Source organism: Rhinichthys klamathensis, unplaced genomic scaffold (genome assembly GCF_029890125.1).
Source record: "Rhinichthys klamathensis goyatoka isolate OS25496 unplaced genomic scaffold, OSU_Roscu_1.1 h1tg000008l_1, whole genome shotgun sequence".
NCBI classification, from domain to species: Eukaryota; Metazoa; Chordata; class Actinopteri; order Cypriniformes; family Leuciscidae; genus Rhinichthys; species Rhinichthys klamathensis.
In genome coordinates this window covers 626302-650539 of record NW_026606561.1, presented here as the reverse complement: position 1 = coordinate 650539, position 24238 = coordinate 626302, and the positions used below count along the sequence as shown (strand labels likewise).

The 24238-nt window shown below is 42.1% G+C and overlaps 2 protein-coding genes across 2 annotated transcripts; one reads left to right on the top strand and one right to left on the bottom strand.

Moving 5' to 3' along the window:
* The first annotated feature begins 9496 nt into the window (after nt 1-9496).
* On the top strand, nt 9497-10659 carry ccl20a.4 (chemokine (C-C motif) ligand 20a, duplicate 4). Its single transcript, XM_056260442.1, has 4 exons — nt 9497-9624; nt 9977-10085; nt 10196-10273; nt 10517-10659. The coding sequence occupies exons 1-4, from the start codon at nt 9549-9551 to the stop codon at nt 10539-10541; spliced, it is 288 nt and encodes a 95-aa protein (XP_056116417.1). The 5' UTR covers nt 9497-9548; the 3' UTR covers nt 10542-10659.
* Nucleotides 10660-13049: 2390 nt separating this feature from the next.
* On the bottom strand, nt 13050-19057 carry LOC130092566 (uncharacterized). The gene is given in 3 exon segments (XM_056260472.1): nt 13050-13836; nt 17878-18322; nt 18958-19057. Coding segments are annotated over 2 exon segments (1128 nt in total). The 5' UTR covers nt 18315-18322; nt 18958-19057; the 3' UTR covers nt 13050-13145.
* Between the last annotated feature and the right edge of the window lie 5181 nt (nt 19058-24238).

The window sequence follows — 24238 nt, the reverse complement described above, 5'->3', positions numbered from 1 at the left end:
CACCATGCAAAACGCCGCACTCTGAGTAACTGGTTGCCCTGCCACTCAGGACCCCTGAGCTAACAGAACAAGCCAGAACCCAATAACATATGCATATACATGTACAGGGTTCTAAATTAACTTTTTTGATCACCAGCCAATGTGGCTGGTAACTTTCTAAAGTTACCAGCCATTTAGAATTTCCACTAGCCAAATTTTTTCCGGTGAAAATAAGAGAAATTATGAGTGCCACTGAATGCATTTGATAATTTTATTAACATTGTTGGCATGAAAAACACATATAAAGTACAATACAAGACAGAAAGTGCAAACATTTCATTTCAAGTTTGGGATCTATCTCTATTAGGGATGTGCACGGATATTCGAATTTTCGGTCTGTAATTATTATTAAAAAAATAAAATACTAATACTAATACTTTTTTTCTTCAATTTTTTTTCGCAGTTATAATTAAATGCACTGGGTGGAGCATTTAACAAGTGGATTGTGTTTTTGATCACATAATGTCGTTGTCTGCCTCGCGAAGTTTGGAATTACTTAGATGAAAATGATAGCCTATTACAAAATGGAATTACGTTTAATCAATTATTAATTATTATTATTATCATAATATCACCACCACAATGAGAAATCACATGAAATACAAAGAAACAGCAGTCGACTGAGGAAGCAGCTGTCCATCACTGCATTAACGACTGCAGGTCAGCAGCTGTACCCCGATATCTTCTGGTAGCAAAATGATTTTGACATATGCTTCCTTTAAGTTTCGTTGAGGGAGACAGGTTTAAGAACAGAAAACGCAAAGTGCTGTTATTTGACTTTGCACACACACACACACGCGCGTCTCTGCAACGCCTGTGTGTCAGCGCAGCGCGTTTTCTCACTCGAGCATGTGGATATTATTGTTTTTCTCAACATGAACGTGAAACAATATACACACGATAATCATATGCTGACTCGAGTATGCTGACTACGTTCTGTACGATAACTGCGCAGTCTACTTCTTTTTTTTTTCTTTTTTTTACCCGTTTGCGCTGCCTGAGCTTAAATGCTTTTGTTGTTTATATATTTTGTTTACACATATTGTTTAATGTTTTCAACTAAAAGAAAACCTTAAGATATATAGTAAGCTTGTTGTGTATAGGCTATATTGCCTAATGTATAAGCTTGTAAGAAATAATGACAAAAACCTTAAACTTAAAAACGTAGGCTATCTCTCGTTAAACGACATTTAAATTTAAACCCAGAAGTCTGTCCCAACCACCGCCGCATTTAGTTTAATCTTAACTTTTTACTTTAGCTACTTTACTAGCTTCCTCCTCTTTCAGTCTGCTCCCTGCTCTGGCTCGTTCTTCATCTTCCTTGTGTTTTCTGGTGGACGGACGCGTACGCTCCGTTTGTTTCCATGATCATTTCTCGCGCTGGTTTCACTGCAAACTGCGCGCAGCCAATGGGCGTATGAAACGTCATCACGTGGCATTACGGCACAGTGTTTATGGGAAATGTAGGAAGTACTGCCAGGGGGATAAATGACCGAGAACAGAACCTTATGCATCACCGGCCAAACTGGCTAGTAAGTTTTTATTAACACCCGCCAAAATTAATTTTAACCCGCATTTGGCGGGTGTTAATTTAGAACCCTGTACATGTATATATAACAGACCAGACACAGTCGGGTCTGAATAATATATATATAAGTCAGTAACAACTAACAGAATATACTAACAAAACCAGACACCGTCGGGATTATTAGTATAACCTTACTACCGGCCAAAGCGGGTTTATATAATATGTATGTGATAATGCACAGTAATATTTGTAGATAAGACCAGCCACTGTCAGGTCTCAATCATACCGAAAGCACCTTCGCCTGCAGGGAAGGTACCTCCATATTATAGAACTTCATAAATGTGGAAGGCGAGGACCAGCCGGCCGCATCACAAATATCTTGAATGGGAAAACCAGATGACCAAGCCCACGATGAGGCCATACCTCTGGTCGAATGGGCCTTGACACCTATGGGGCAAACCTGACCCACTGCGGTGTAAGCCAAAGAGATGGCATCCACTATCCATCTAGACAGTCTTTGCTTAGTGACTGGATCACCCTTAGATCGGCCCCCAAAGCAGACTAACAGCTGTTCTGATTGTCTAAAAGACGCAGAACGCTCCAAATAGATTCTCAACGCCCTGACAGGGCAGAGAAGATTAACCTCCCCATCCTCGGCAGAAGGGGGAAGGGCTAATAGCGTAATAACTTGTGCTCTAAACGGCGTTGAGAGCACCTTGGGTACATAACCATGCCTGGGTTTGAGAATGACTCTGGAGTCATCCAATCCAAACTCCAAACATGCAGGACTCACTGAGAGGGCCTGCAGATCTCCCACTCGCTTGATAGATGCCAATGCCAACAGGAGAGCAGTCTTTAGCGAAAGTGGTTTTAGATCAACCGACTGGAGCGGCTCAAAAGGTGGTCCCCTCAGGGCCCTAAGTACCGTGGAGAGGTCCCAAGGCGGCACCGAAGGGGGCCTGGAGGGGTTAATCCTCCTAGCACCCTTCAGAAACTTTACCACCAGGTCATTCCTTCCTAGTGATTGGCCAGCCACCAGAGCATGATGCGCTGCGATGGCTGCCACATACACTTTGAGCGTGGACGGGGTGCGGCCCTCGTCCAGTAGCTCCTGCAGGAAGGAGAGCACCACCGAAACCTCACATGACTCTGGGTCAATACGATTTCTCGAGCACCAGCTGGAAAAACCCGACCGCTTTAAAGCATAAAGGCGCCGAGTAGACGGGGCCCTTGCTTCAGAGATAGTGCTTAAGACCCTGTCAGGAAGGTCCCCGGATACCCGTTTAGGGGCCACACATGGAGGGCCCATAAATCGGGTCGGGGATGCCACATCGTTCCGTTGGCCTGTGTGAGGAGATCCTTCCTCATCGGAACAGGCCAGGGGGTCGTGTCTGACAACTGAACCAGTTCCGGAAACCAAGGTCTGGATTTACAGAGAGGAGCCACCAGAAGGACTGGGCATCCGCTCTCCCTGACCCGCTCGATAACCTGTGGGATCATCGAGACGGGGGGAAACGCGTAAAGGGGGCGGCTGGGCCAGAGATGAGCCAGCGCATCCCTGTTTTTCGAGAAAAACACCCTGCAGTGGGTGTTGGCTCTCGAGGCGAAAAGGTCGACTTCGGCCTCGCCGAACCTCTCCCATATTAGTCTGACCGTCTGAGGGTTCAGGGACCACTCGCCTAGGGGAGTGTTTCCCCTTGAGAGCATATCCGCGCCCACATTCTGGACGCCCGGGACATGCGCTGCTCTCAGAGAGCTCAGATTGGCTTGTGCCCACATGAGGAGGTCCCTCGCCATAGCGTACAGGTTGCCTGACCTGATGCCACCCTGGCGATTTATGTAGGCCACCACAGACACGTTGTCTGTACGGACCAAGACGTGGTTACCCCTGAGGTTTGACAGAAAAGCTTTCAGGGCCAAACCAACTGCTTTCATTTCCAGACAGTTGATATGTAAGCTCTGCTTCGTGCTCGACCAGAGGCCGGAGGCAGGCTTGCCCTCGTGCAGCGCTCCCCAACCCATGTTGGATGCATCTGTAAAAACCACTTTCCTCCTGGAAACTATCCCCATGGTCACCCCCTTGCGGTACCAGTCCTGAGCCCGCCAGGGAATCAGTGTTCTCAAACACCCCTGATTCACCATAATGCGCAGGCTGCCTGACTGCCATGCATGGGTTGGCACACGGCGTTTCAGCCAATGCTGCAGCGGGCGCATGTGCAGTAATCTCATGTGGAGTACTGATGATGCAGCTGCCATTAGACCAAGCAGTCTCTGAAACCTCTGAATGCGGCTACCAGTGTCTGCACAGAGAGCGCGCGCTCTTGAGTGAGCCGCGCTTTCATTGTTTCATTGTCATTGTCACCGAGTCTAAAACCGTGCCCAGAAAGACCACAGTCTGGCTGGGGTTCAGTTCGCTTTTGGCAACATTGATTGTGAGACCCAGGCACTTTAAATGGCTGAGAATCAAATCCCTGTGAACTATTAGTTCGTCTCTCGACTGCGCTAGCACCAGCCAGTCGTCGAGATAATTCAGCACACGCACTCCCTGGCTTTTCAGCGGGGAGAGCGCTGCATCCATACATTTCGTGAATGTACGGGGTGCCAGAGCCAGACCGAACGGCAGAACGGTGTATTGATATGCCCTCCCCTCGAAGGCGAATCTCAAAAATGGCCTGTGACGAGGGTCGATCTGAATATGAAAGTATGCATCTTTCAGATCCATTGAAACAAACCAGTCCCCCGGGCGAACCTGCGCGAGAATTTGTTTGAGTGTTAAAATTTTGAAAGGCCGTCTCATGAGAGCCCTGTTCAAACGCCTCAGATCTAGTATGAGTCTGAGCCCGCCGTCTTTCTTTGGAATTAGAAAATAGCGGCAGTAAAACCCCGAATACATTAGCGCGGGAGGGACTGACTCTATCGCTCCTTTTGCTAATAATTCCTGAACTTCGGTGCGAAGCACGTGATTCACGCCGCTTCTCACCGATGTCTCGATAACCGCCTGGAATTTCGGGGGTCTGCGAGCGAATTGGAGCAAGTAGCCTCGCTTTATAGTGTTTATGACCCAACTCGACACACCAGGGATGGCTTGCCAGGCCATCACTCGTGTGGCTAGGGCGTGACACACTGAATGGGGGGGACCGCCTAACATAGGGGGACCTGATACCCTTATAATGTGATTTGTGCACATACTGAGTGTTTGACTGACTGTATAGGCTTTTGCCCGGGGGGAGGTCAGTGTTACAACAGGGCGGGGGCCGCCTAGTGAAGGGGGACCGTGAACCTGTGTGTTGTGATTGTGAAACATGCTCTTTTTGTGCTTTATTTGGGTCGCCGTGAAAACGGCGTTTGTTTGCAGAGACGCGCTCACTGCTGCGGGCCTGTTTACAATAATAAAATCCCCAGCCGCCTGAACTGAACAGGGAGCTGTGGGAAGTTTTGCTGGTTTCTTCGAGGGTGGTCCGGCAAGCGCGAGACACGAGCCCTCTCTCTTTCCCCTCCGTGCTAGGACGACTTCGGAGGCGCCTGGTCGGCCACGGCGCTGGGTCGAGGGCCTTGACGCCTGGGGAGCGGGTTGCGCTTCGCAGGCCTTGACTGGCGCTGGCTATCAGCCGCAGGGCGGGGCTGAGAGGCCTGTTTCGCCGGCTTGGCTGGATGAGGCGAAGGCGGCGGCTTGGGCTTGCTGGACGCGGAGCTCGAACGTTTCGGCAGGAAGTGTCGCATGGCTTGGGACCAAGGGGGTAATCCATCGACCGGAAGTTGAAGTCGGCCGGGTGCCGCCATCTTGTAGCAGAACTTCACTTGCGTTAGCATTTCCATTGACTCCCATTCATTTTGGCGTCACTTTGACAGCGAACAACTTTACATCTGAGGCGTTTAAAGACTCCATTTGTCCATTATTTATTTCTAAAGAAACACGACAATGTATAAAAGGCTCCATTACCTTCTATGTTACGTTATGGCCCCGTAGAAACAGATTTAGTAAAAATAGGCTAACGATTGCGTCATAACCACTCGACTCTCTGTCGCGCTGTACATAAATTACCGTATAGACAGAAGTAGAAACTCGCGCGCAATCGGGGGGACGTCGAGGCATAAAGTCAAGGGAGAAGCCCATAGAGAGAGAGTTGTAAAGCTGCTCCTGCTGCGAGCTCATGGACAGCTAAAACTCACGATCTCCGGCTCTGCAAGTTTCGGAAGGGAATGATTCAGATTCCTCTTGGCACAGCTACTAGAAGATTAACGTCTGTCAGACAGGTTGCTCACGTCATCAAGCTTAGTTTGAGTCGGTTTGAGTCTGCGCGTCAGGAACGGAAGTGCTCAAAAATCGCTAAAAATGGGCTTCAACTGTCTCAACTGAGTTCCAATGAGATGGCTCTGTCCATTTCTTTTACTGTCTATGCTTGGGACGCTTTCTGTGCCTCCGTGTACCTCTCCGAGAATCCCTTCACCGCCGGGCCGAAGAGACCGGAGCTGAACACCGGGGCGTCGAGAAACCTCGTTTTGTCGGCCTCCTTGATTTCGGTGAGATTAAGCCACAGATGGCGCTCGAGCACGACCAAACTAGCCATATTTCTGCCGATGGCCTGTGCTGTAGACTAAGTAGCACGCAGCGCTAAGTCCGTAGCACTCCTCAGGTCCCGAAAGGTCTCCGGGTCCGGGCCAGCCTCGTCCATGGACCGGAGGAGTTTGGCCTGGTAGACCTGCAACACGGCCATCGTGTGCAGGGCCGATGCAGCCTGACCGGAGGCGGCGTACGCGCGTCCAGCGAGGGCTGAGGTGTTACGGCAGGGTTTGTTGGGATGAGCGGCTCTAGCTCGCCAGCTAGCTGCAGTGTTCGGGCAAAGATGAGCTGCCACGGCCTCTTCGAGGGGCGGCAAAGACTCATAACCCTTTTCCGCTGCGCCATCCACGGAGGAGAGCGTCGCGGAAACTGCAGATCCCACACGTGCTGAGTATGGAGCGCGCAAGGCCTTGGTTAGCTCCTCGTGGACCTCAGGGAAAAATGGCGCCGGTTTGTGACGCGGGGCCTGCTGGCGCCCCTCCAGAAACCATCCATCCAGCCGACTACGAGGCGGCTCCTCGGGCGAGGCCCACTCGAGGTCGAGGTCCGCGACGGCCTTCGTCAGGATCCGAAGCATTTCGGCGTCGGAGTTAGTCCTGGTCGCTAATCCACTGGCCACCGATTGAGAAGCGGTGACGGGGTCGAGAGAGCCCGGCCACTCGTCCTCAGAAGCGGCGATGGATAGGCTGTCGTCGCGCTCGCGAGATCCGCCGAAGGAGACGAGGCCCGCCACGTGTGGGGGGGGGGGCGCTGGTCTCTTGCGAACAGGACCGGTGATGGCGTTTGAGTCGGGGAAAGTGAAGCACGCGGGGACGCGGCCGGCGTGCGTTCACAAATCTCCATACCCTCCGGTTGCCGTTGGCTGCGACGCTTCTTCTTCCTCGGAATGGAAAGCGTGGTTGAAGCGGCCTCGCCGTCCCGGGAGAGAGCTAGCCGATTGCGCAGCACGGAGATAGGCATGCTGTCGCAGGCCTCACATCCGCCGGCAGAGAGAGCATTCTCTGCGTGGTCGACACCCAGGCAGGAAATGCAGCTCGTGTGCTGGTCTGCCTCGTGCAGACGGCCTCCGCACGTGGCGCAGGATGAACGAGGCATACTGAAAAGAATTCACAAAATAATAATGCAAAGGATATAGGATGTCGCCGGATAGCCACAGGTGAGACGGCGTCAGGAGACAATTGACGTGCAGGCGAAGTCTGCTGAAGAGATAGCTCGCTCAGGCTGAAAGGCTTGTTCGACGGCGAATACTACAGTAAAAAGCTCAGGGACATGTGTACTGTCGCTGAAGGAGTAAAATCTGCTATAATGGCGAATTCGGGGGTCTATATAGGCTGGGCCACGCCCCCTCGACGGGCTCTGACGTTGGGCTAGCTCATTGGTCGTGCGTCAGATTCGCCCGCGCCATTGGATGTGCAGTTGCTGCAGCACAGCCAATGAGCGGGTCAGACGCTCAGTGTGCTAGCTGTGCAGCTGCAAATGCGTTTTACATATAGGCTTCAGTAAATCGAGGAAAAGGAGTTTCCCCACTGCGTATAGCTACGCAATACGAAGTGACCGTTCGAAAGGGAACTGCCATTTCCCTACACATCTCTGTCCATTACGTTTTATCCTTTTTATATTCTGTAAAAAATGGGTATATTTAGGTTTGGGAGTAGGGTTAAGGGATCTTACATTTGTCTATAAAATAGTAAAACGGAAATTATACAGATACAGACAGTTTTTGTTTTTTAAATATTGCTATTTAGGTTTAATTTATTTTTATTTCAGTTTTTTTTTCAGCTAATAATTTTAGTGCTTCAACTTCAACTTATTTCAGTTTATTGCTAAGGCAACATTTCTAATTTTCGTTTAGTTTTCAACTAATATTTACATTTTATTTTATTTCTGGTTTAATCAGATGGGTTTAGTTTTGGTTAACGATAATAACCCAGCAATACACCGACCCTTAACCCTAACCACACCATGAAACCTGGCCCAAACCTTACCCTTATCTCACCTCAATAGCAGCAAACAATTTCTTGCACAAAAACATTTTTTTTAAAACATATTTTAGTAGTTAAAGACAGCTAATATAAAGCATGACCTCATTTGGTCTTGGAAGTAGATGTATGGGCATTTTAACTCGAGTAACTCAGCTGCCATCAAATAATTACCTATAAATTTCCTTCCTCAAAAAGTTTAAATTGAAATAGAGAATAATTCATGAAAAACTGAGCTAACTGATTCTTTGGTGTGTTCACGTTTAATGAACATTTGCATGACTTTGTTTAGAATATATTGGGAAGGAATTCACACACACAATACAAGTCTTTAATGTGTCCCCATTACAGTGTAATTATACATTTAAGCACTGAGTAGTAGAGTTAGGAATAAGGGTTGGTTTAGGCCGGGTTAGTTGCATGTAATTATGTATAATTTATAGTTATATTACTATAGATAGTAAATAAATACATGTAACATGTGTAACAAGGACTATTTATAGAGTATTTTTAAAGTGTGTTTCTACAGGCCAAATATAAATTATTTATAATAATATTTAATATCAAAATTCTATTTAAAAATCACCCCTTTTTCCCACATTGCTCTACCTAATTTCCACTGAACGTATGTATTTAGTTTTTGGCACAATTTTAGTTCGGTTACTTTTTTTGCGCTAAATAAACATTTATTTACATTATGAGCTCTACATTTGTTAAATTATTGTACTGTATAATTACGTTTTATCATTATTCTGTGATCTTTTTGTGTTTTTTTTTAGTCACAGCACCTAACAGCTCATCTTATACAGTGCATTCATACTGTACAGTTTTACCTAAAATCTACACATTGAGGGAAAAAGTCCATCTACATGTTTACCCGGTACAGGTTTTTAAACTAATCTAACTTTTTAAATTTTCAGTTATTTAAAGAATTATAATAAAGAAAGTCTATTCTTAAAATTGTATTTCAATTGTTCAATATTTAAACGAGGCAACTGCCTTTTTTAATATTTGTAGCAGTCAGAGTGTTTATGATGATTATACTTTTTGCGTTCTATTAATATATACCAGCTCTAATCATGTTTAGTGTATGAACTGGTAACTTCGTTGATGACACAATGATTACTTTTTAAAAAAGAAATTAAAAAAGACAGTGATTGTCACAAATTGGGAAATTTAGAGGGATGGAACATCCCACTTCATAGCATATAAATTTAGCCGACCTACTAATATTTAACTCCGTGATTTTCCCCTGTCTTCCACCCCCAATGATGTGGTCTTCAAATTCCCCTCATGAACAGCTATATAATGTAGAATTTGAGGATGCTCTCCATCATCACAATCCTCAACATTGCTGCTACTGTCCACACAACTAACCTATCAAATACTTTTGAACACTTTTTATTTAATTTTTCACCGATAAGCGTCTTGATTCCCTCCCATGATGAGCAAACTCGTCCTGACGTCATCGACGCTGCTGCTGCTGCTGTGTTACTGGGTCACTTTGAGTCAAAGCAGTAAGTAAAACTGATTTCTATCACACATTCTCTTTGATTTCAAGTGTTTTTTCAGTGCTTTAAATTCACAAGGCTGTTCTTGAAATGTATAGCCACATGTATTTTTATGTATTTTACACATAGGGCGAACACGTTTACCATAACTGAGACACTGCCATGCTTGATAATCAGGGCTTTTACAATTGATTTATGATTAATTCATTTACATAACTCAATGGTGAATTGAATAGGCCTACTTTTACACTACCAGAAAAGTGGATTAATGTGGAATAATGAATCTTTGAATAAACCTGTGGGAGAGGTTAGTTGGTTACGTATTACAACATGAACTTAGAGTGTGTCATGTGTTAAGGTCCGGTAAGGTGCTGTACCAAGTATTCATCGCAGCCTTTACCTGTTCACCGGCTGAAAGAGTTCACTCGGCAGGGCGGCACCATGACCTGCAACATAGAGGCTGTCATGTGAGTAACAACACTGGTTCTGTCTTCAAATTACATGTCTCTGATATTAATGTTCTTACATGTGAAAGAACAATCTGTGGTATTAATCTAGAACATCCTCTTTCCTGCAGATTTACTACGGTGAAGGACAGACTGATCTGTGCTAACCCTGATGATCTATGGGTTCAGAAAGCCATATCACATATCCAGTGAGTTCAGCATTACACACTTAAATTTATGTTTCTTAAAAACAGCAATCTATTGAATGGTAGTGAGCACAAAATGTAACCTTAGCTGTGAATATGACTAAACTGGCAAGTTCAAGGTTTTGTAATGTGCAAATGTAATTCTTTTTTTGATGTGTTTGTCTCCTTATGCTGAATATACTGGTAAATGAGCTGAAGTTAAAACTTGAGAAGCCTCTCTTAACGGTTTTATTTCGTTTCTCGCAGGGAGAAAAAAAGGAAGTCAGCATAACGTGGACACCATCAAATCGGTCTAAAGTTGCCTTAAATTGAACAAACCAACAGTAACATTAAACACATTGATTATAATTCATTTTTAGAATTAATTAATAAATAAGTTGTTTTGACAGCAACAATTAGTCTTTTTGTTTTGTCTGCTAATGTTTCAACTGCAACATTTCTAATAAGGGTGACTTAGTTTGAAGTATTTTCACAATATGCTCACAAGGTTGCTCTGGGATTTCAACACTCTAAATAAATCTTTACAGCAGTACACCTGGGCAAGATAGAAATGTGTTTAACCTTTTTGACAAAAGTAAAAAAACAAACAAAACAAAAAAACGTTTAAGTGGAGTTAGACGTGAATGTTTGGGAGGACACAAAGTAGACAATAGGTGGCAGCATGTGTCCACTTGCCAGCAGCCCAAAATTAATCATTGAAAATCTGTTTAGTGCTTGCAAAAGCATCAATGTCCAGCTTAGAAGTAATTACTTTGTACTTTTTAACCAACCGTTCCCAGAATGTCAGACTAGGAAAGTACACTTCTTCAGGTCTTACCCTGCATGGTGTTCCACAGGGATGTGTGTTGAGTGCACGCTTCACTCATGAGGTCTACCTGCCCATGTAACAAACACCATTGTAAAATTTGTAGATGGTATTGGCTTTATCGTGACGAACCACAAAATCTGACAGCCTGGTGCTCCAACCAACAATCTCATTCTTAATACCAAGAAGAAAAAAGAGATAGTAGTGGATTTTAGGAAGGCAAAGAAAATATGTCTGAGTCCTGTGCTCATAAATGGAGTGGCTGTAGAGAGAGTTCCCTGTTTATAATTGATTGGGATTGAACATTACAGAGGATTTTTCCTGGACTACACACACCTCAACTGTAATTGGAAAAGTACAACAACGTCTTTATTTTCTGAGAAGATTAAAGAAAGTAAGATTAACATGCAGTGGAGAGTGACATATTGCATCACATCCTTGTATGGTAGTTGTACAAGAGAGGAACAGAGTGCTGTGCAACTAGTTACCAAATTAACACAAAATATCATTGGCACACAGTTACCATCAGTTGAGTGCATTTATTTGTTTATATGTCAGAGCAAAATCTCCAAATTGATTTTAAGCAGAGCAGAACCTCCACTGTTGCTTTTAGTAGGGATGCACTGATATGAAAATTTGGCCGATACCGATAATTCTTTATATTTGAAAGCTGATAACGATATATTGGCCAATAAATCTAAATTTCAGGAAAAATACGTTTTTATATACATTTTGAGACCCTGATTGCAAAAACACAAGTCTCACTATTAAAAGCCATGTCCCAAGCACACAATTATAATGTTCTCTATAACAGACTTGCGCTGCACATGTTGCACTAAACTCTATTTTCCTTTTTTGAAGTGATTTCAATCATATTTCAAGCAATTCAAAACCATCAAGGCGAACAGTGCGCATCTGAAGTGTCTCAGCTAAAGGCTTTAAACTATATGCCAAATTTTCTTATCTGTCCGATAATGATAACATTAAAAATTATCATATATCAGCCGATACCGATATGGTTGCAGAAATATCTTGCATCCCTACCTTTTACTGTACTAATTGTTTTATCTTATGTATCTTTTTTATACGAACAAATTGTTGTTGTTTTGCACAGCAGTATAATGACAAAAAAGTCTTTAACTTCAGCAGCAATTAATCCAATGCATCCTTCTTTTACATTAAGGGGGGAGAGTTTTGCAATTATGTTGTCATGAGCTTACAACAGAATTGCCTCACATAGCAACCATATTATTTATTCAGGCCACAGTGGGCACAGGGCCGGTGTGGTGCCGAAAAATGACTGCCTGCCAGATTATGCCTGATTCCCCAGCATGGTTATGTTAAGGATTAGGTGTGGGGTTAGCCAATCAAGTAGAGGCTTCAACAAGGGGGTTACTTTAGAGTGCAAACTGGGTGCTTAATGTAAATGTGTTCCTATTCAAAAAATGAGAGGCTTTTATGGTCGCCCATCAATGCAAATGTCTCTGTGTATAGAAGGATCATAAACATGCTGATACAGACGCACCAGTTCGGCCAGATTCGGCTCGAAGTCGTTCATCTTCGGATGCGGCGCCGCGCGCGACGAAAAGTGCCGTGCACACCGCCAGGCGAAATGGGGTCTTGCGCACCCAACGCGCACGACCGCCCACACCGCAATGACGTCATTTTTGCCGCGCGCACTTCGCGCTCTTGTGGACGCGTCGAGTATAAACAAGGCTTAACGCGCCCTGTCAAGCGCAGCAGTTATTCTATTCGACATCACTCATCGATCAAAAAAGGCTTTGGAGGGACAAAAATTTGCTTTGGCGGCCGCGAAAAAGCGGACGATCTGACGGTTTTAGAGGATTAAATACAACCCGAAACTAAAAAACAGACCCGGCCTCTATTTGAGACCGGCCTTTATTTACCCAAACCTGCAGCCACACCAGGCGCGTAAAAGAGACAGGCGTCTATTTGGGACTCGGCTATTATTTGAAGTTTTACGGTACTTTAAAGCTTTTCATAACCTGATTCATTAACCACTCTTCTAGGGGTCAGTTTGCACTGATGCTTTATCAGCACTTTTGTCTATCATGAAACGGATCTGTAGCCTACTCCAGGCGCAATGTCCAATTTGGATTTGTACTGATAAATATCATAGTTCTCATTATCATCCTCAATCTTTTCAAATTTCACAACATAGTGAAATGTGTAATAGTCATCATTCTTATTTTTTGAACTAGTGTAAAACCCGACCCATGAGTAGTAGAAAGTTTATTTCCAGTCTGTGAAGGTCTTCTTGATGTAAAACCGAGCACAAGCTTTACCATCTTTAGTGAAGAGCTGCAGACCAGCCTTGTCAAGCTCTGGCCCATAAAAAAATTCTGGACCATTTGATGAGTGTTCAGGCTGAAGACCAGGATTCTGTTGACCACAATCTGATGGTAATATTGTCACTTCTTCAACACCCTCCCAGGGTGGAGTTTGTGCTAAAACCTTGTTATATTTTTTATCCAGCAGAAAACGGATTTGAACCCCAGGAGCAATAGCCAAACTGGAATCATACTGGTAAATGTCATAATTCTGTGTGATATAGTTTTCGGTCTTTGCAAACCAATCGGCATACTGTGTAATAGTCATCATTTTTATCTTGTGAGCTTTTGTAGAACCCCACCCATGAGTAGAAAAGAACATCCATCCATTTACTGAAGTTTTTTTTGATGTAGAGTCGAGCACAGGCTTTGCCGTCGGCAGCATAAAGCTGCAGACTAGCATCAAATCCCTTTATTATAGCAGGGATCACTCAGGGCTTAAAGTATTCCGGCACCGTGCCGGATCTCCGGCGTGCGGCCGTGAGGGAAAAAAAAAATTGTGAACTTGCTTGCGGTTTAATATTTTCGAGTCACTTGATTTCACCTACCAATCATATGAGAGGATCGCAGCTCTAACTAACGTTACAAGCCTATCAGAAGCAGAGCAGGGCGGGTCCACAGTGTGATTGAGATCCATACGTCAGATTAGCGTCGTCGGTGAAAGCATGGAGCGCAAGTTCATAAAGCCCGGGGATGATGTCTTACCCACGGGTGTAATTTCCCATTGCGGACACTTTCAACTTCGTTTGTTATGATTTTTAACCGCACGCCGTCATTGCCACGGAGGAGCAGGACCGAGCCTGTGTAAAATAGCTCACTGAAAGTTCTAATGAGCAGGTAACGTTATAGCGGTTGCGACCATAGACTATAAAAAAATAAATTGCGACACCGTTAGTGATGAAACGCCAGAAACAATAACAGGTGACTAATGTCATCATGGATGAAAAGAAAGAAAGGAGATGTGAGTTGGTTGATTCGGGAAATTAGCTCAGGTCAGGATAATGGGTAAATTCAGACTGTTAGCTAAATATTAAATGTAGAACATTCTGTGTAGCTTACTAAAAAAAAAATTATTTAACGCAACATCCATCCGTTCTTTCTGTCATCCTTTAGCTAGGGTTATGATCACACTCTTATTCACGCAAATGCTTTAAACCATTCCTGCGCTACAAGACAAAAGAGATCGCGCTGTCAGTGAATCATCTGGGGCTTTAGATACTTCTGTCTCACTGAATGCTGGTCTCCAACCACGACTGCGACTGTACCCATCACTTTTCGATTTTCATTTTACTAATCCATACATTTGGTATGGATCAGAGTTTGATGGAGCTAATGGAGTGATCAGGGGTTAAAGTGAAAAAAATTCCTGAGCCTGAACTTTTTTTTTTTGGGGGGGGGGGGGGGGGGGGGGGGGGGGGTGATAAATGGTGCCATTGATTATCTTCAATGGCACCATTTATTTTCAAGTATTACAGCTGTATCTTAATGGCATCTTTTTATGAAAGAAAGCCAGTATCACTAATATTATAGCTACTGATGTCTCAATGAAAATGATTTTCACCCAAATTTTAAACGTTAGGCTTCAAAAAATATAAAAACTTTTAATTTAAGTGAACCCTGGTCACTTCTCTGACGAGAACGCTGCTCTCCTCGGCTGTGAACCGCTCCTGGCGCGCGCCTGGCAAATCCGCCGTTTTTTTTTTAATCGCTCTCATTGCCACAATTGTGTTTCAAACGTGGAGAGTAGGCTATTGTGTGACTGTTCATTTTTCCCGTGTCTCAAAATGTTTTAAATGTTTCATGAAGTACAATAAAATGCGAAATATAACTTTAATCACTCTCATTGCCACAATGTGTTTTGAAAAAAGGAAAGAAAAGAAAAACTAAAAATCTTTTTGTTTTGGTTGAAGATAATATTTTAACAGTGCAAAAGTGGTCCACATTTCATTTATCCTAATTGTGTCCGAACGACAATGATTGCTACATGAATGAATGAATGAATGCTACAATGATTTTTTTTTTTTGCCCCCCCTGGCTCGAATGTCAAACTCCGCCTATGATATTTATACTATTAATAAATGAGCAAAACTTGGCCACTCAATATTTAATATTCAATTATTTTAATTTTCACAATTAAAGTTTTCATTTTACTAAATTGAACAAGCACAACATTCAGCATTCAATCAAATATTCTTAAAGATTTATATCTCCTTATTTCGACATAATATGTGTGCGTGCATAAAGCAAGATGCTTGTAAATCCGGTGACAGGTGATTTTTATTAATAAAATATTTTTTTCTGTGTCAGCTGCAAGATGAGGTTGACGATCACCATCTCCGTGAACGCGCCTATTCACATAGGCCTATTGGATTTCATAACCAGGGAGTAACCTAGGCTATTTCTTTTCGTTTTGAATTGTTTCGTTTAAAGACACTTCAAGCTTTATATATTTCTCATCTGTGAGGCATATGCTGAGTTTTGGTTAATTTATGATGAGATGCGCTCCAGTTCACGTGCAATGCAAGTGATCGCGCAGGCGCCTCCATGTCATTATTATATTGTCTGCTATATTTGCTATCCAGGCAATTGGTTGATGAAAAATGTATTAAAATTAAGATACAATTTATACAAAACGAAATTCACTTTAAAGAAAGGCTCTCAAAACAAAACGTACATTGCCTCTTACATTGAGTGGGTCAAAATCATTTCTGACCCACTCAATGTCTCCCGATATATACATCCTATCTTACTCATGCTGTTAACTTTTCATAATCAACAAAAATGGAAAAATATTCCATAAGATAAAATATATATAAATAATATTGTAACAAATGTAAAACTAAATGCGCTTATTTAATGGCTACAACACGTATAGGCCTATTTGTACGAATTCCTGCACATTAATTTAATTCTGAATTTTGCACTCGTAAGTTGAAAGGCATTTTTTTGTGTATAGTAACACATATCTGCAACATTTATCAAGTTCACTGATATTGTGCATGCATTTATTAATCATTATGATACTAAAATCATAATAAAGTGCTGTACTATGTGCAAAAAAAAATCAGATCATAAGCCAAGAATATTGACGCAACGCGTTTAATTAGCCTACACATAAAGCATTTTCCTCCCAGGAAAACCATTATAAGAACGCTTGGTTTAATGCAGATTAGAATGTCCCAGCAGTTGTTATGTCGAAATAACGAGATACGATGTCGAAATAACAGATAGGCCTATTATGCCGAAATAATATTATGTTGAGTGGCTCTGTATCGTCGCGTCGGGTATGGTGGCATGATGGGGTTGTTGTTTTTTAATTAAAAGTGTGTGTATTGTTATTATTATTATTTTTGAGGGTGGGAGAGGTAGGCCCCCCCAGTGACACATCGAAGCCCCCTCGTTCCGTATGTCCTGGCGCCGACCCTGGAAGTGACATTGGGGATGGAGAAACCCACCCAAATTAACTTCTGTTAAACAGGCGTATGATAATTTGGGTAAATGTGTAAGCTACATGCTTTTATAATAAATTGTCTTTCTATCTATCTATCTATCTATCTATCTATCTATCTATCTATCTATCTATCTATCTATCTATCTATCTATCGTAATAATGTATTGTGGTGGCAATTTTAATGATATTCATTGATCTTTAGTTAAATATAGATGATTCAAAGAATGTCACATGTGTGTCTCTCACTTGTAGTGAGAGAGGATTCTGTTTATGTACCTGGGGAGGCAGAAGAGGGAGACACTCCAGAGAACAGACGAACAAGGACCTCTGACCTAGATGTCAGAAGGCCACTGAGTGCAGGGGAGCTTAGTGGGCCAACTAGTGACGTCTATGGAAAACTACTGGGAGGAAGGCTCTGGGGGGAAGAAGGCCTTGAAACTAAGATAAAAGCTAGTTCAGTCTGTCTGGGGGTGTGTCACTCTTCTGCACAGGGTAACAACTGTGTATTAGACTGCTCCTATTCTTGCAAGAATAAATACTTCTATTTTATATAATTTGACTCTGAGTGTCTCTTACGCAGTGATGTTTGTTTGAGATGAATTTTTGCCACAACAGTTTGATTTGCAAAAATGAAAACTGCTGCTTAGATGAGAGAATCAACGTGTATGCGCGTTGTGCACCCGCTGGCTACATTGATTATGGCCAAGCATGCGCCCTTAAAATAGCATAATGAACAACGCGCAACGCGCTACTGACTTTAGACTAGGTTTTTTTCTGGTCAGTGGCGCAATTGTTTTATAGAACAGCAAAATAGCATGAGGGAAAGTTTGCGCCGGAACACGCCTACTCTTTGCGCTGAACCGCCCCGGGGAGCGCAAGTGTATTTCTTAGTTAACCGACGTGCGTCTGTGGAGGGAAAAACCCGCTTTGCGCGGGTGAAAAATAGGAATGATACATGCGTCAGTGTACAAAGTCATTTGCGCCGAGTGCAAGATAGGGCCCTCTGAGTATCCTTTGTGGCCTGTTTTGTTCCATAGAGACAATGAGCCTGTCCATGTTTCTTTGTGGCACATTGGTGTTTCTGTAATATCTCCCCACATAGGCCGGCAATGCTTTGGCTCCAGGAGATTTTAAATTGCCAACCGTATAGTAATTCTGCCAACTCAATGAGGGTAGAATGCCCTCTTTATTTAAATACCGATGGAATCCAAAGTCGCCTCTATGAGGATAAAAATTTGATTCAAGGATGAGAATGTTGTTCTGATCAACATTCAGCACTTTTTGAGCAAACCAGAACAATAATTGGAGTCCATGACGTGGAGCAGACTTGCCATAGTCAATGTTTTTCAAGTCATCGATATTGCTAAGTTTTTTCACAGAAGAGACGCTCACCAAGAAGAGGCAGAAGAGCAGGAAGCAGAGTCTCATGGCACCCATGGCAAAATCTTAATCAAAAACAAAACATTGTAAATCAAATATATAAGCTGTAAATACAACTGTGGCATAAGCTGGCAATTTATGATGGCAAAATGTTATATTTTTATATCGAATTTAAGATTTTAAAATTAACGTTTTAAAAAAACTGAACAGGAAGATTTTCTGCTATTTTTATGCTTACTAAACAATATTAATATAGAACTTCATTACAGAATTACATTTTTATGAAGGTTCTTAAAGGTGTAGCATTTCTGTGAAGCACCAGTTGGGAGAATCGTCAAAAAATAGAGCAATGCTTTGACAGTGCCACAGAGCCGCTGTGTACACTTTTTGGGGAAATCTGCTTACAGTTATATCCACATTAAGATGGGAAAGGAGAAAATATTTTATCGTCAAAGAAAATTACACACCTAACATCTAACTTTGTTAATTTTAAATGTTAAGAGCACATGATCCTGATCCTATCGTTGCAATATAAAATCTAATAACTTAAATGTAAATATTAAATGTAATATTTTGTATAAAATATCAAATTAAGATTTCAGTCCATTCTGTAAATGTAATTTATATTATATTTAATAATATGAATCTATTTAAACTCTTTGAAGACATCTAAACAGGCTTAAATTTAAACTCATCCTACCTCAGATTGAAGGTCCTCAGTGGAAGAGCCTCTGGATCTTATACATCTCGGGTGTTTATTTATACAGAGGAGGCAGTACTTTACAGACAGCACGGGGTGTGTGTCCCTCAGTAGTACTTATTGTCAGTCACCATAGGCATCGATTTATATTTCTGCCAGTGAGTGCCCCATACTCTCACTGTTTAATGTTTAATGAACACTTGCATGACTTTCTTTAAAATAGAAAAGAAAAAAAAAAACATTATTGGTGAGCATTTTGAGACAAAGCACTGACATATGTTAAGATTTTCCAGTGCAAGTTGGTTTCAGTTAAAACAGCTCAAACTTAATTGCATTTTAGTCTGGGAGGCTTAAGCCTTGTCTGTAAAACCGGAGGGGAAAGCCTCTATTTATAAGAGTTTGATAAGACTTTTTTGTCTCTTGAAGGAAAAACACAAGAAAGTCACCATAATGTGGACACCATCACATCTGTCTAAAACTGAACAAACAAACAGTAACTGAAACCCTCAAAAATGTATTGATTAGAATTTATTATTTATAATAAATTAATTAATTAATGGTTTTGACAGTCATTTGTTTAGTTTTGTTTAGTTTAGGTCTGCCACCTTTCTATTTTCACAATACGTGCTCGCAAGGTTGCTCTGAAATTACAACACACTAAACCGAATCTTTATATCAGTACACCTGCATGGTCCTGTTCACTGTGAAGCAACAAAATAAATAGCTATTTCACTATTATCATTTGTAGAGTTGTTACTGACTTTTTTTTTTTTTTTACTAAATGATGTTTTATTAACAAAGCTCGGGAGGAGCACGTTCAGTTAATTAACACGAGTGGAGTGCACACAGCAATCAATGATAAGAGGTATTCGAGGGCTTGGAGCCAGAGGGGCGTAAGTGGCTTTTGACCAACTTTACAGGAGAGACAAAACAAAATTTTGACCACACTTCAATCACCTGTATCATTAACCTTAAACCACAAACATTGCAACCACAGGCATACTTACATGAATGAGTATTTAAGTAAAAAATGTATGGCATATTAACACAATGAACATGTTCTAAAACATTTTAAAATAAAAAAATATGTCAAAAACGTCAGATACGCCTTTTTGGCACCAAACATTTCCAAGTCTTCTATGGACATATTGGGCGTATCTGCTAAACAATGCAGAAAATAATTGATCAAAAGGGGAATTGATTGAATAATTAACACTTGAATCACACTTGAACAAGTAATTATTTTTCATTTAACTCATTCATTATTATTTTTTTATATATTTTTTTTCACCTTTCCATTCTGGGCATCTGCTGAACACTACAGACTGTAATTAAAGTCACTGAACTTGCTAAACACACTTCTGATTGGCAATTCATGAGTTGTTCAATTGATTTCATTACAATTCTTTTTTTTTCAATACTCTATTCAATTGACAGTTCTCTCGTGTTCTTTTTGCTTTTTAGTTCTTTTCCCTCACCTTCCTTCCTGGAACATGAATGCCATGTGAATTAATGTAGCCTTGGCCAGAATTTCTTAACCTTTTACGTTGGTTTCTTTTCCAATTTTCAACATCTCTCTGTCTTTTTCTTCCTTTTTGTGGTGTGTTGGCATCCTCTTCCTCCCTCCTAAACAGGCTCAATGTCTACTGTCTCAGTCCCTCGATCTTCTTCTGTCTCCATGTGTCCCTCATCAATTGCATGATCTGTGTCCCTGCCTGTCTCTCTTTCCCCATCTTCTGCTGTCTACATGTGTCCCTCATCTCTCTCCCTCATCTCATGCTGTGTCCCTAAATTATATAATTAAAATGTATTAATATCCTACATGAATGCCCTGATACTAATAATTCGGGGTAAGGATTAGATAAGGTAATGTTCTAACTGATTTTCTATGCAAGTCAGAACTCACTTCCTCCATCTGTCTCCATGTGTCCCTCAAGTTGATCTCTCTTCCTCACCTCATGTGGCTGTGTCCTTTAATGATTAACACATTAATATTTATTAATATAATATCCTACATGAGTGCCCTGAATCTATTAGTTCAAGGCTAGGGTAAAGTAGATTATGAGAAAGTTCAAAAGAATATTCTCTGTCAGAACACAGGCACAGTTAGCCAGATCAGACCAAACCAATGGGATTAACGTTAGCCATGCTAGGCTAGGCTAACAAGGTAAGGCTCTCAAGGCATGATTATGTCTTACTGTCATCACTCTTGTGAGAAAATGCATTCAAACAACTCTGACTCATCTTCAACTTCTTCAATATACACTCACCTAAAGGATTATTAGGAACACCATCCTAATACTGTATTTGACCCCCTTTCGCCTTCAGAACTGCCTTAATTCTACGTGGCATTGATTCAACATGGTGCTGAAAGCATTCTTTAGAAATGTTGGCCCATATTGATAGGATAGCATCTTGCAGTTGATGGAGATTTGTGGGATGCACATCCAGGGCACGAAGCTCCCGTTCCACCACATCCCAAAGATGCTCTATTGGAGATCTGGTGACTGTGGGGGCCATTTTAGTACAGTGAACTCATTGTCATGTTCAAGAAACTAATTTGAAATGATTCGAGCTTTGTGACATGGTGCATTATCCTGCTGGAAGTAGCCATCAGAGGATGGGTACATGGTGGCCATAAAGGGATGGACATGGTCAGAAACAATGCTCAGGTAGGCCGTGACATTTAAACGATGCCCAATTGGCACTAAGGGGCCTAAAGTGTGCCAAGAAAACATCCCCCACACCATTACACCACCACCACCAGCCTGCACAGTGGTAACAAGGCATGATGGATCCATGTTCTCATTCTGTTTACGCCAAATTCTGACTCTACAATCTGAATGTCTCAACAGAAATCGAGACTCATCAGACCAGGCAACATTTTTCCAGTCTTCAACTGTCCAATTTTGGTGAGCTCTTGCAAATTGTAGCCTCTTTTTCCTATTTGTAGTGGAGATGAGTGGTACCCGGTGGGGTCTTCTGCTAGCCCATCCGCCTCAAGGTTGTGCGTGTTGTGGCTTCACAAATGCTTTGCTGCATACCTCGGTTGTAACAAGTGGTTATTTCAGTCAAAGTTGCTCTTCTATCAGCTTGAATCAGTCGGCCCATTCTCCTCTGACCTCTAGCATCAACAAGGCATTTTCGCCCACAGGACTGCCGCATACTGGATGCTTTTTCCCTTTTCACACCATTCTTTGTAAACCCTAGAAATGGTTGTGCGTGAAAATCCCAGTTACTGAGCAGATTGTGAAATACTCAGACCGGCCCGTCTGGCACCAACAACCATGCCACGCTCAAAATTGCTTAAATCACCTTTCTTTCCCATTCTGACATTCAGTTTGGAGTTCAGGAGATTGTCTTGACCAGGACCACACCCCTAAATGCATTGAAGCAACTGCCATGTAATTGGTTGATTAGATAATTGCATTAATGAGAAATTGAACAGGTGTTCCTAATAATCCTTTAGGTGAGTGTAGGATTCATCAGTTTGTTTCATAATATTCATCAAACTCGTTTCTGCCTCAGACAGTTCCATGTCTGCAGTTGTGTCAGCCATTTTGAATGCAGTTTTAGGGCACCAACTACACTTACGCCCTTCTGGCTCTGAACAAAAATATGGGTCCTACATGTATTTTTCAGAGCCAGAAGGGCGTAAGTGGACTTACGCCCTTCTGGCTCCAAACATTACTCACACTTTTGTGTTAGGTCTGTATTGTTTTGTTGCTTTATTCAATACAGTTTGATCTCAGATAGGTCTTTTTGGCACAACTAGATAGAGCTCATCAAGACCTTTAATTTGATATATAGAACTCATTTTCGCCCAAAATGCCACTTACGCCCCTCTGGTTCCAAGCCCTCGAATAGAGATTCAGAAATCTCACCTCACTCCATTGATAGTTTAGCAGCATCCCTCCACCGCCCCTTCTCCACACTTCTAGTCCTAAACACTTACATAGGGGGAGTACTCTGGGTTTGGGCCAAACTCCGAGCTTCGGAGCCCTCCCCCCGGACAGCACGCCAAATACGCATTAAACCTTACCCACTCTAATTGTATGTAAGTGTGAACTCGTGAAAGTATGGCAACTAATAGCCAGGATGGATCAGCCAGATGTAGTAGAGCTCAGGTGGAAGACCAACATTCAGATTGTCATAATTTGATTGTGACCTGCTTGGGTTTTCGGTATATGCATTATCATTGTTTTTATCCAGCATGAAACAAAACTACAGGTTCAATGCCTGACTGTTTATTTATATGTGAAATACTGATCATCTTGTGAACTTCTGTAAAATCTGAGTTATAGGAAACGGATACTGAGCACGCTTTATCGACTTGTGTGACTAGTGACTTGTTCTAGATTTCACTGTTGACATTAGTGGCCTCTGAAAGCTTGTATAAATCAGGATTCAGATAAACTGAAGACAAAGTACACCCCCAGAGGAATTCCTTAACCCAAACTTTGGACATTCATGAGCACTGCTGAAGTCATTGTTTTTTGCAAACATCCATGAGGACTATATAGTCATCATATTTTAGTACATTACCGGCAATGTTTCCATGTGGTTTCCTCAAAGCCACTCTTATTTTATTTCCGCTATTTTATTACATTATTATTTTTCACTGCCGATTGTGAAAGTTAATCTGCGTGAAAAGTTTTTAACAGTAATCTGTCATTTCCTTTAATGTCAAAAAAGGCACATGGGACGGCAACTCAGTGGCTCAAGACAGATTACAGGTCTTTAGCTTTTTCTCTGTCCTTCCCCCAGATGTTACAGCTGTAATAGGTGAGGCTGAGCACGACCTGCAGGGTGATAGGTCCAAACTGGAGAGCTGTGGTCATCATTTTTGTAAAAATATCCAACATCCTTATTTTTATGAAAGGGGAACACAAGTTCCTCTTTCACGGAGCACGTAAAAATCCTCTACACTGAATGACATGCACACTTCACCTGGATAAAGGCCTGATATGCAGTGTTGCCATGGACAACGGTAAATACTAGGTAGCAGGCTCGTTTGAGATGCCAAACACCTCTTCTTGAATGTAGACAAGGATAGCATGCTGATGCTATACATACTTGCAGTCAAGGGGACGAGTGAAAAAACTGTCAAGTCGGACAACTCTCCCTTCTCGTAGTCCAGAGATCTATGGAATAAAAAAACATGTTCTTTGTTGCCAAAAAAAGCATAGGCTACTGTATGTTTTTAAGTACTGCTGCTTTTACATGAAGAACGATTTAAAGTAATCATATTTGTCTATAATTAAATTCCACAAAAACAATG

What these genes read in the sequence shown, in the direction of transcription:
- ccl20a.4 (XM_056260442.1), top strand. Translation starts at nt 9,549, where the DNA reads ATGATGAGCAAACTCGTCCTGACGTCATCGACGCTGCTGCTGCTGCTG. An exon ending in TGCAACATAGAGGCTGTCAT is followed by an intron (nt 10,086 to 10,195) that starts GTGAGTAACAAC and finishes TCTTTCCTGCAG; the next exon opens with ATTTACTACGGTGAAGGACA. An exon ending in AAAGCCATATCACATATCCA is followed by an intron (nt 10,274 to 10,516) that starts GTGAGTTCAGCA and finishes CGTTTCTCGCAG; the next exon opens with GGAGAAAAAAAGGAAGTCAG.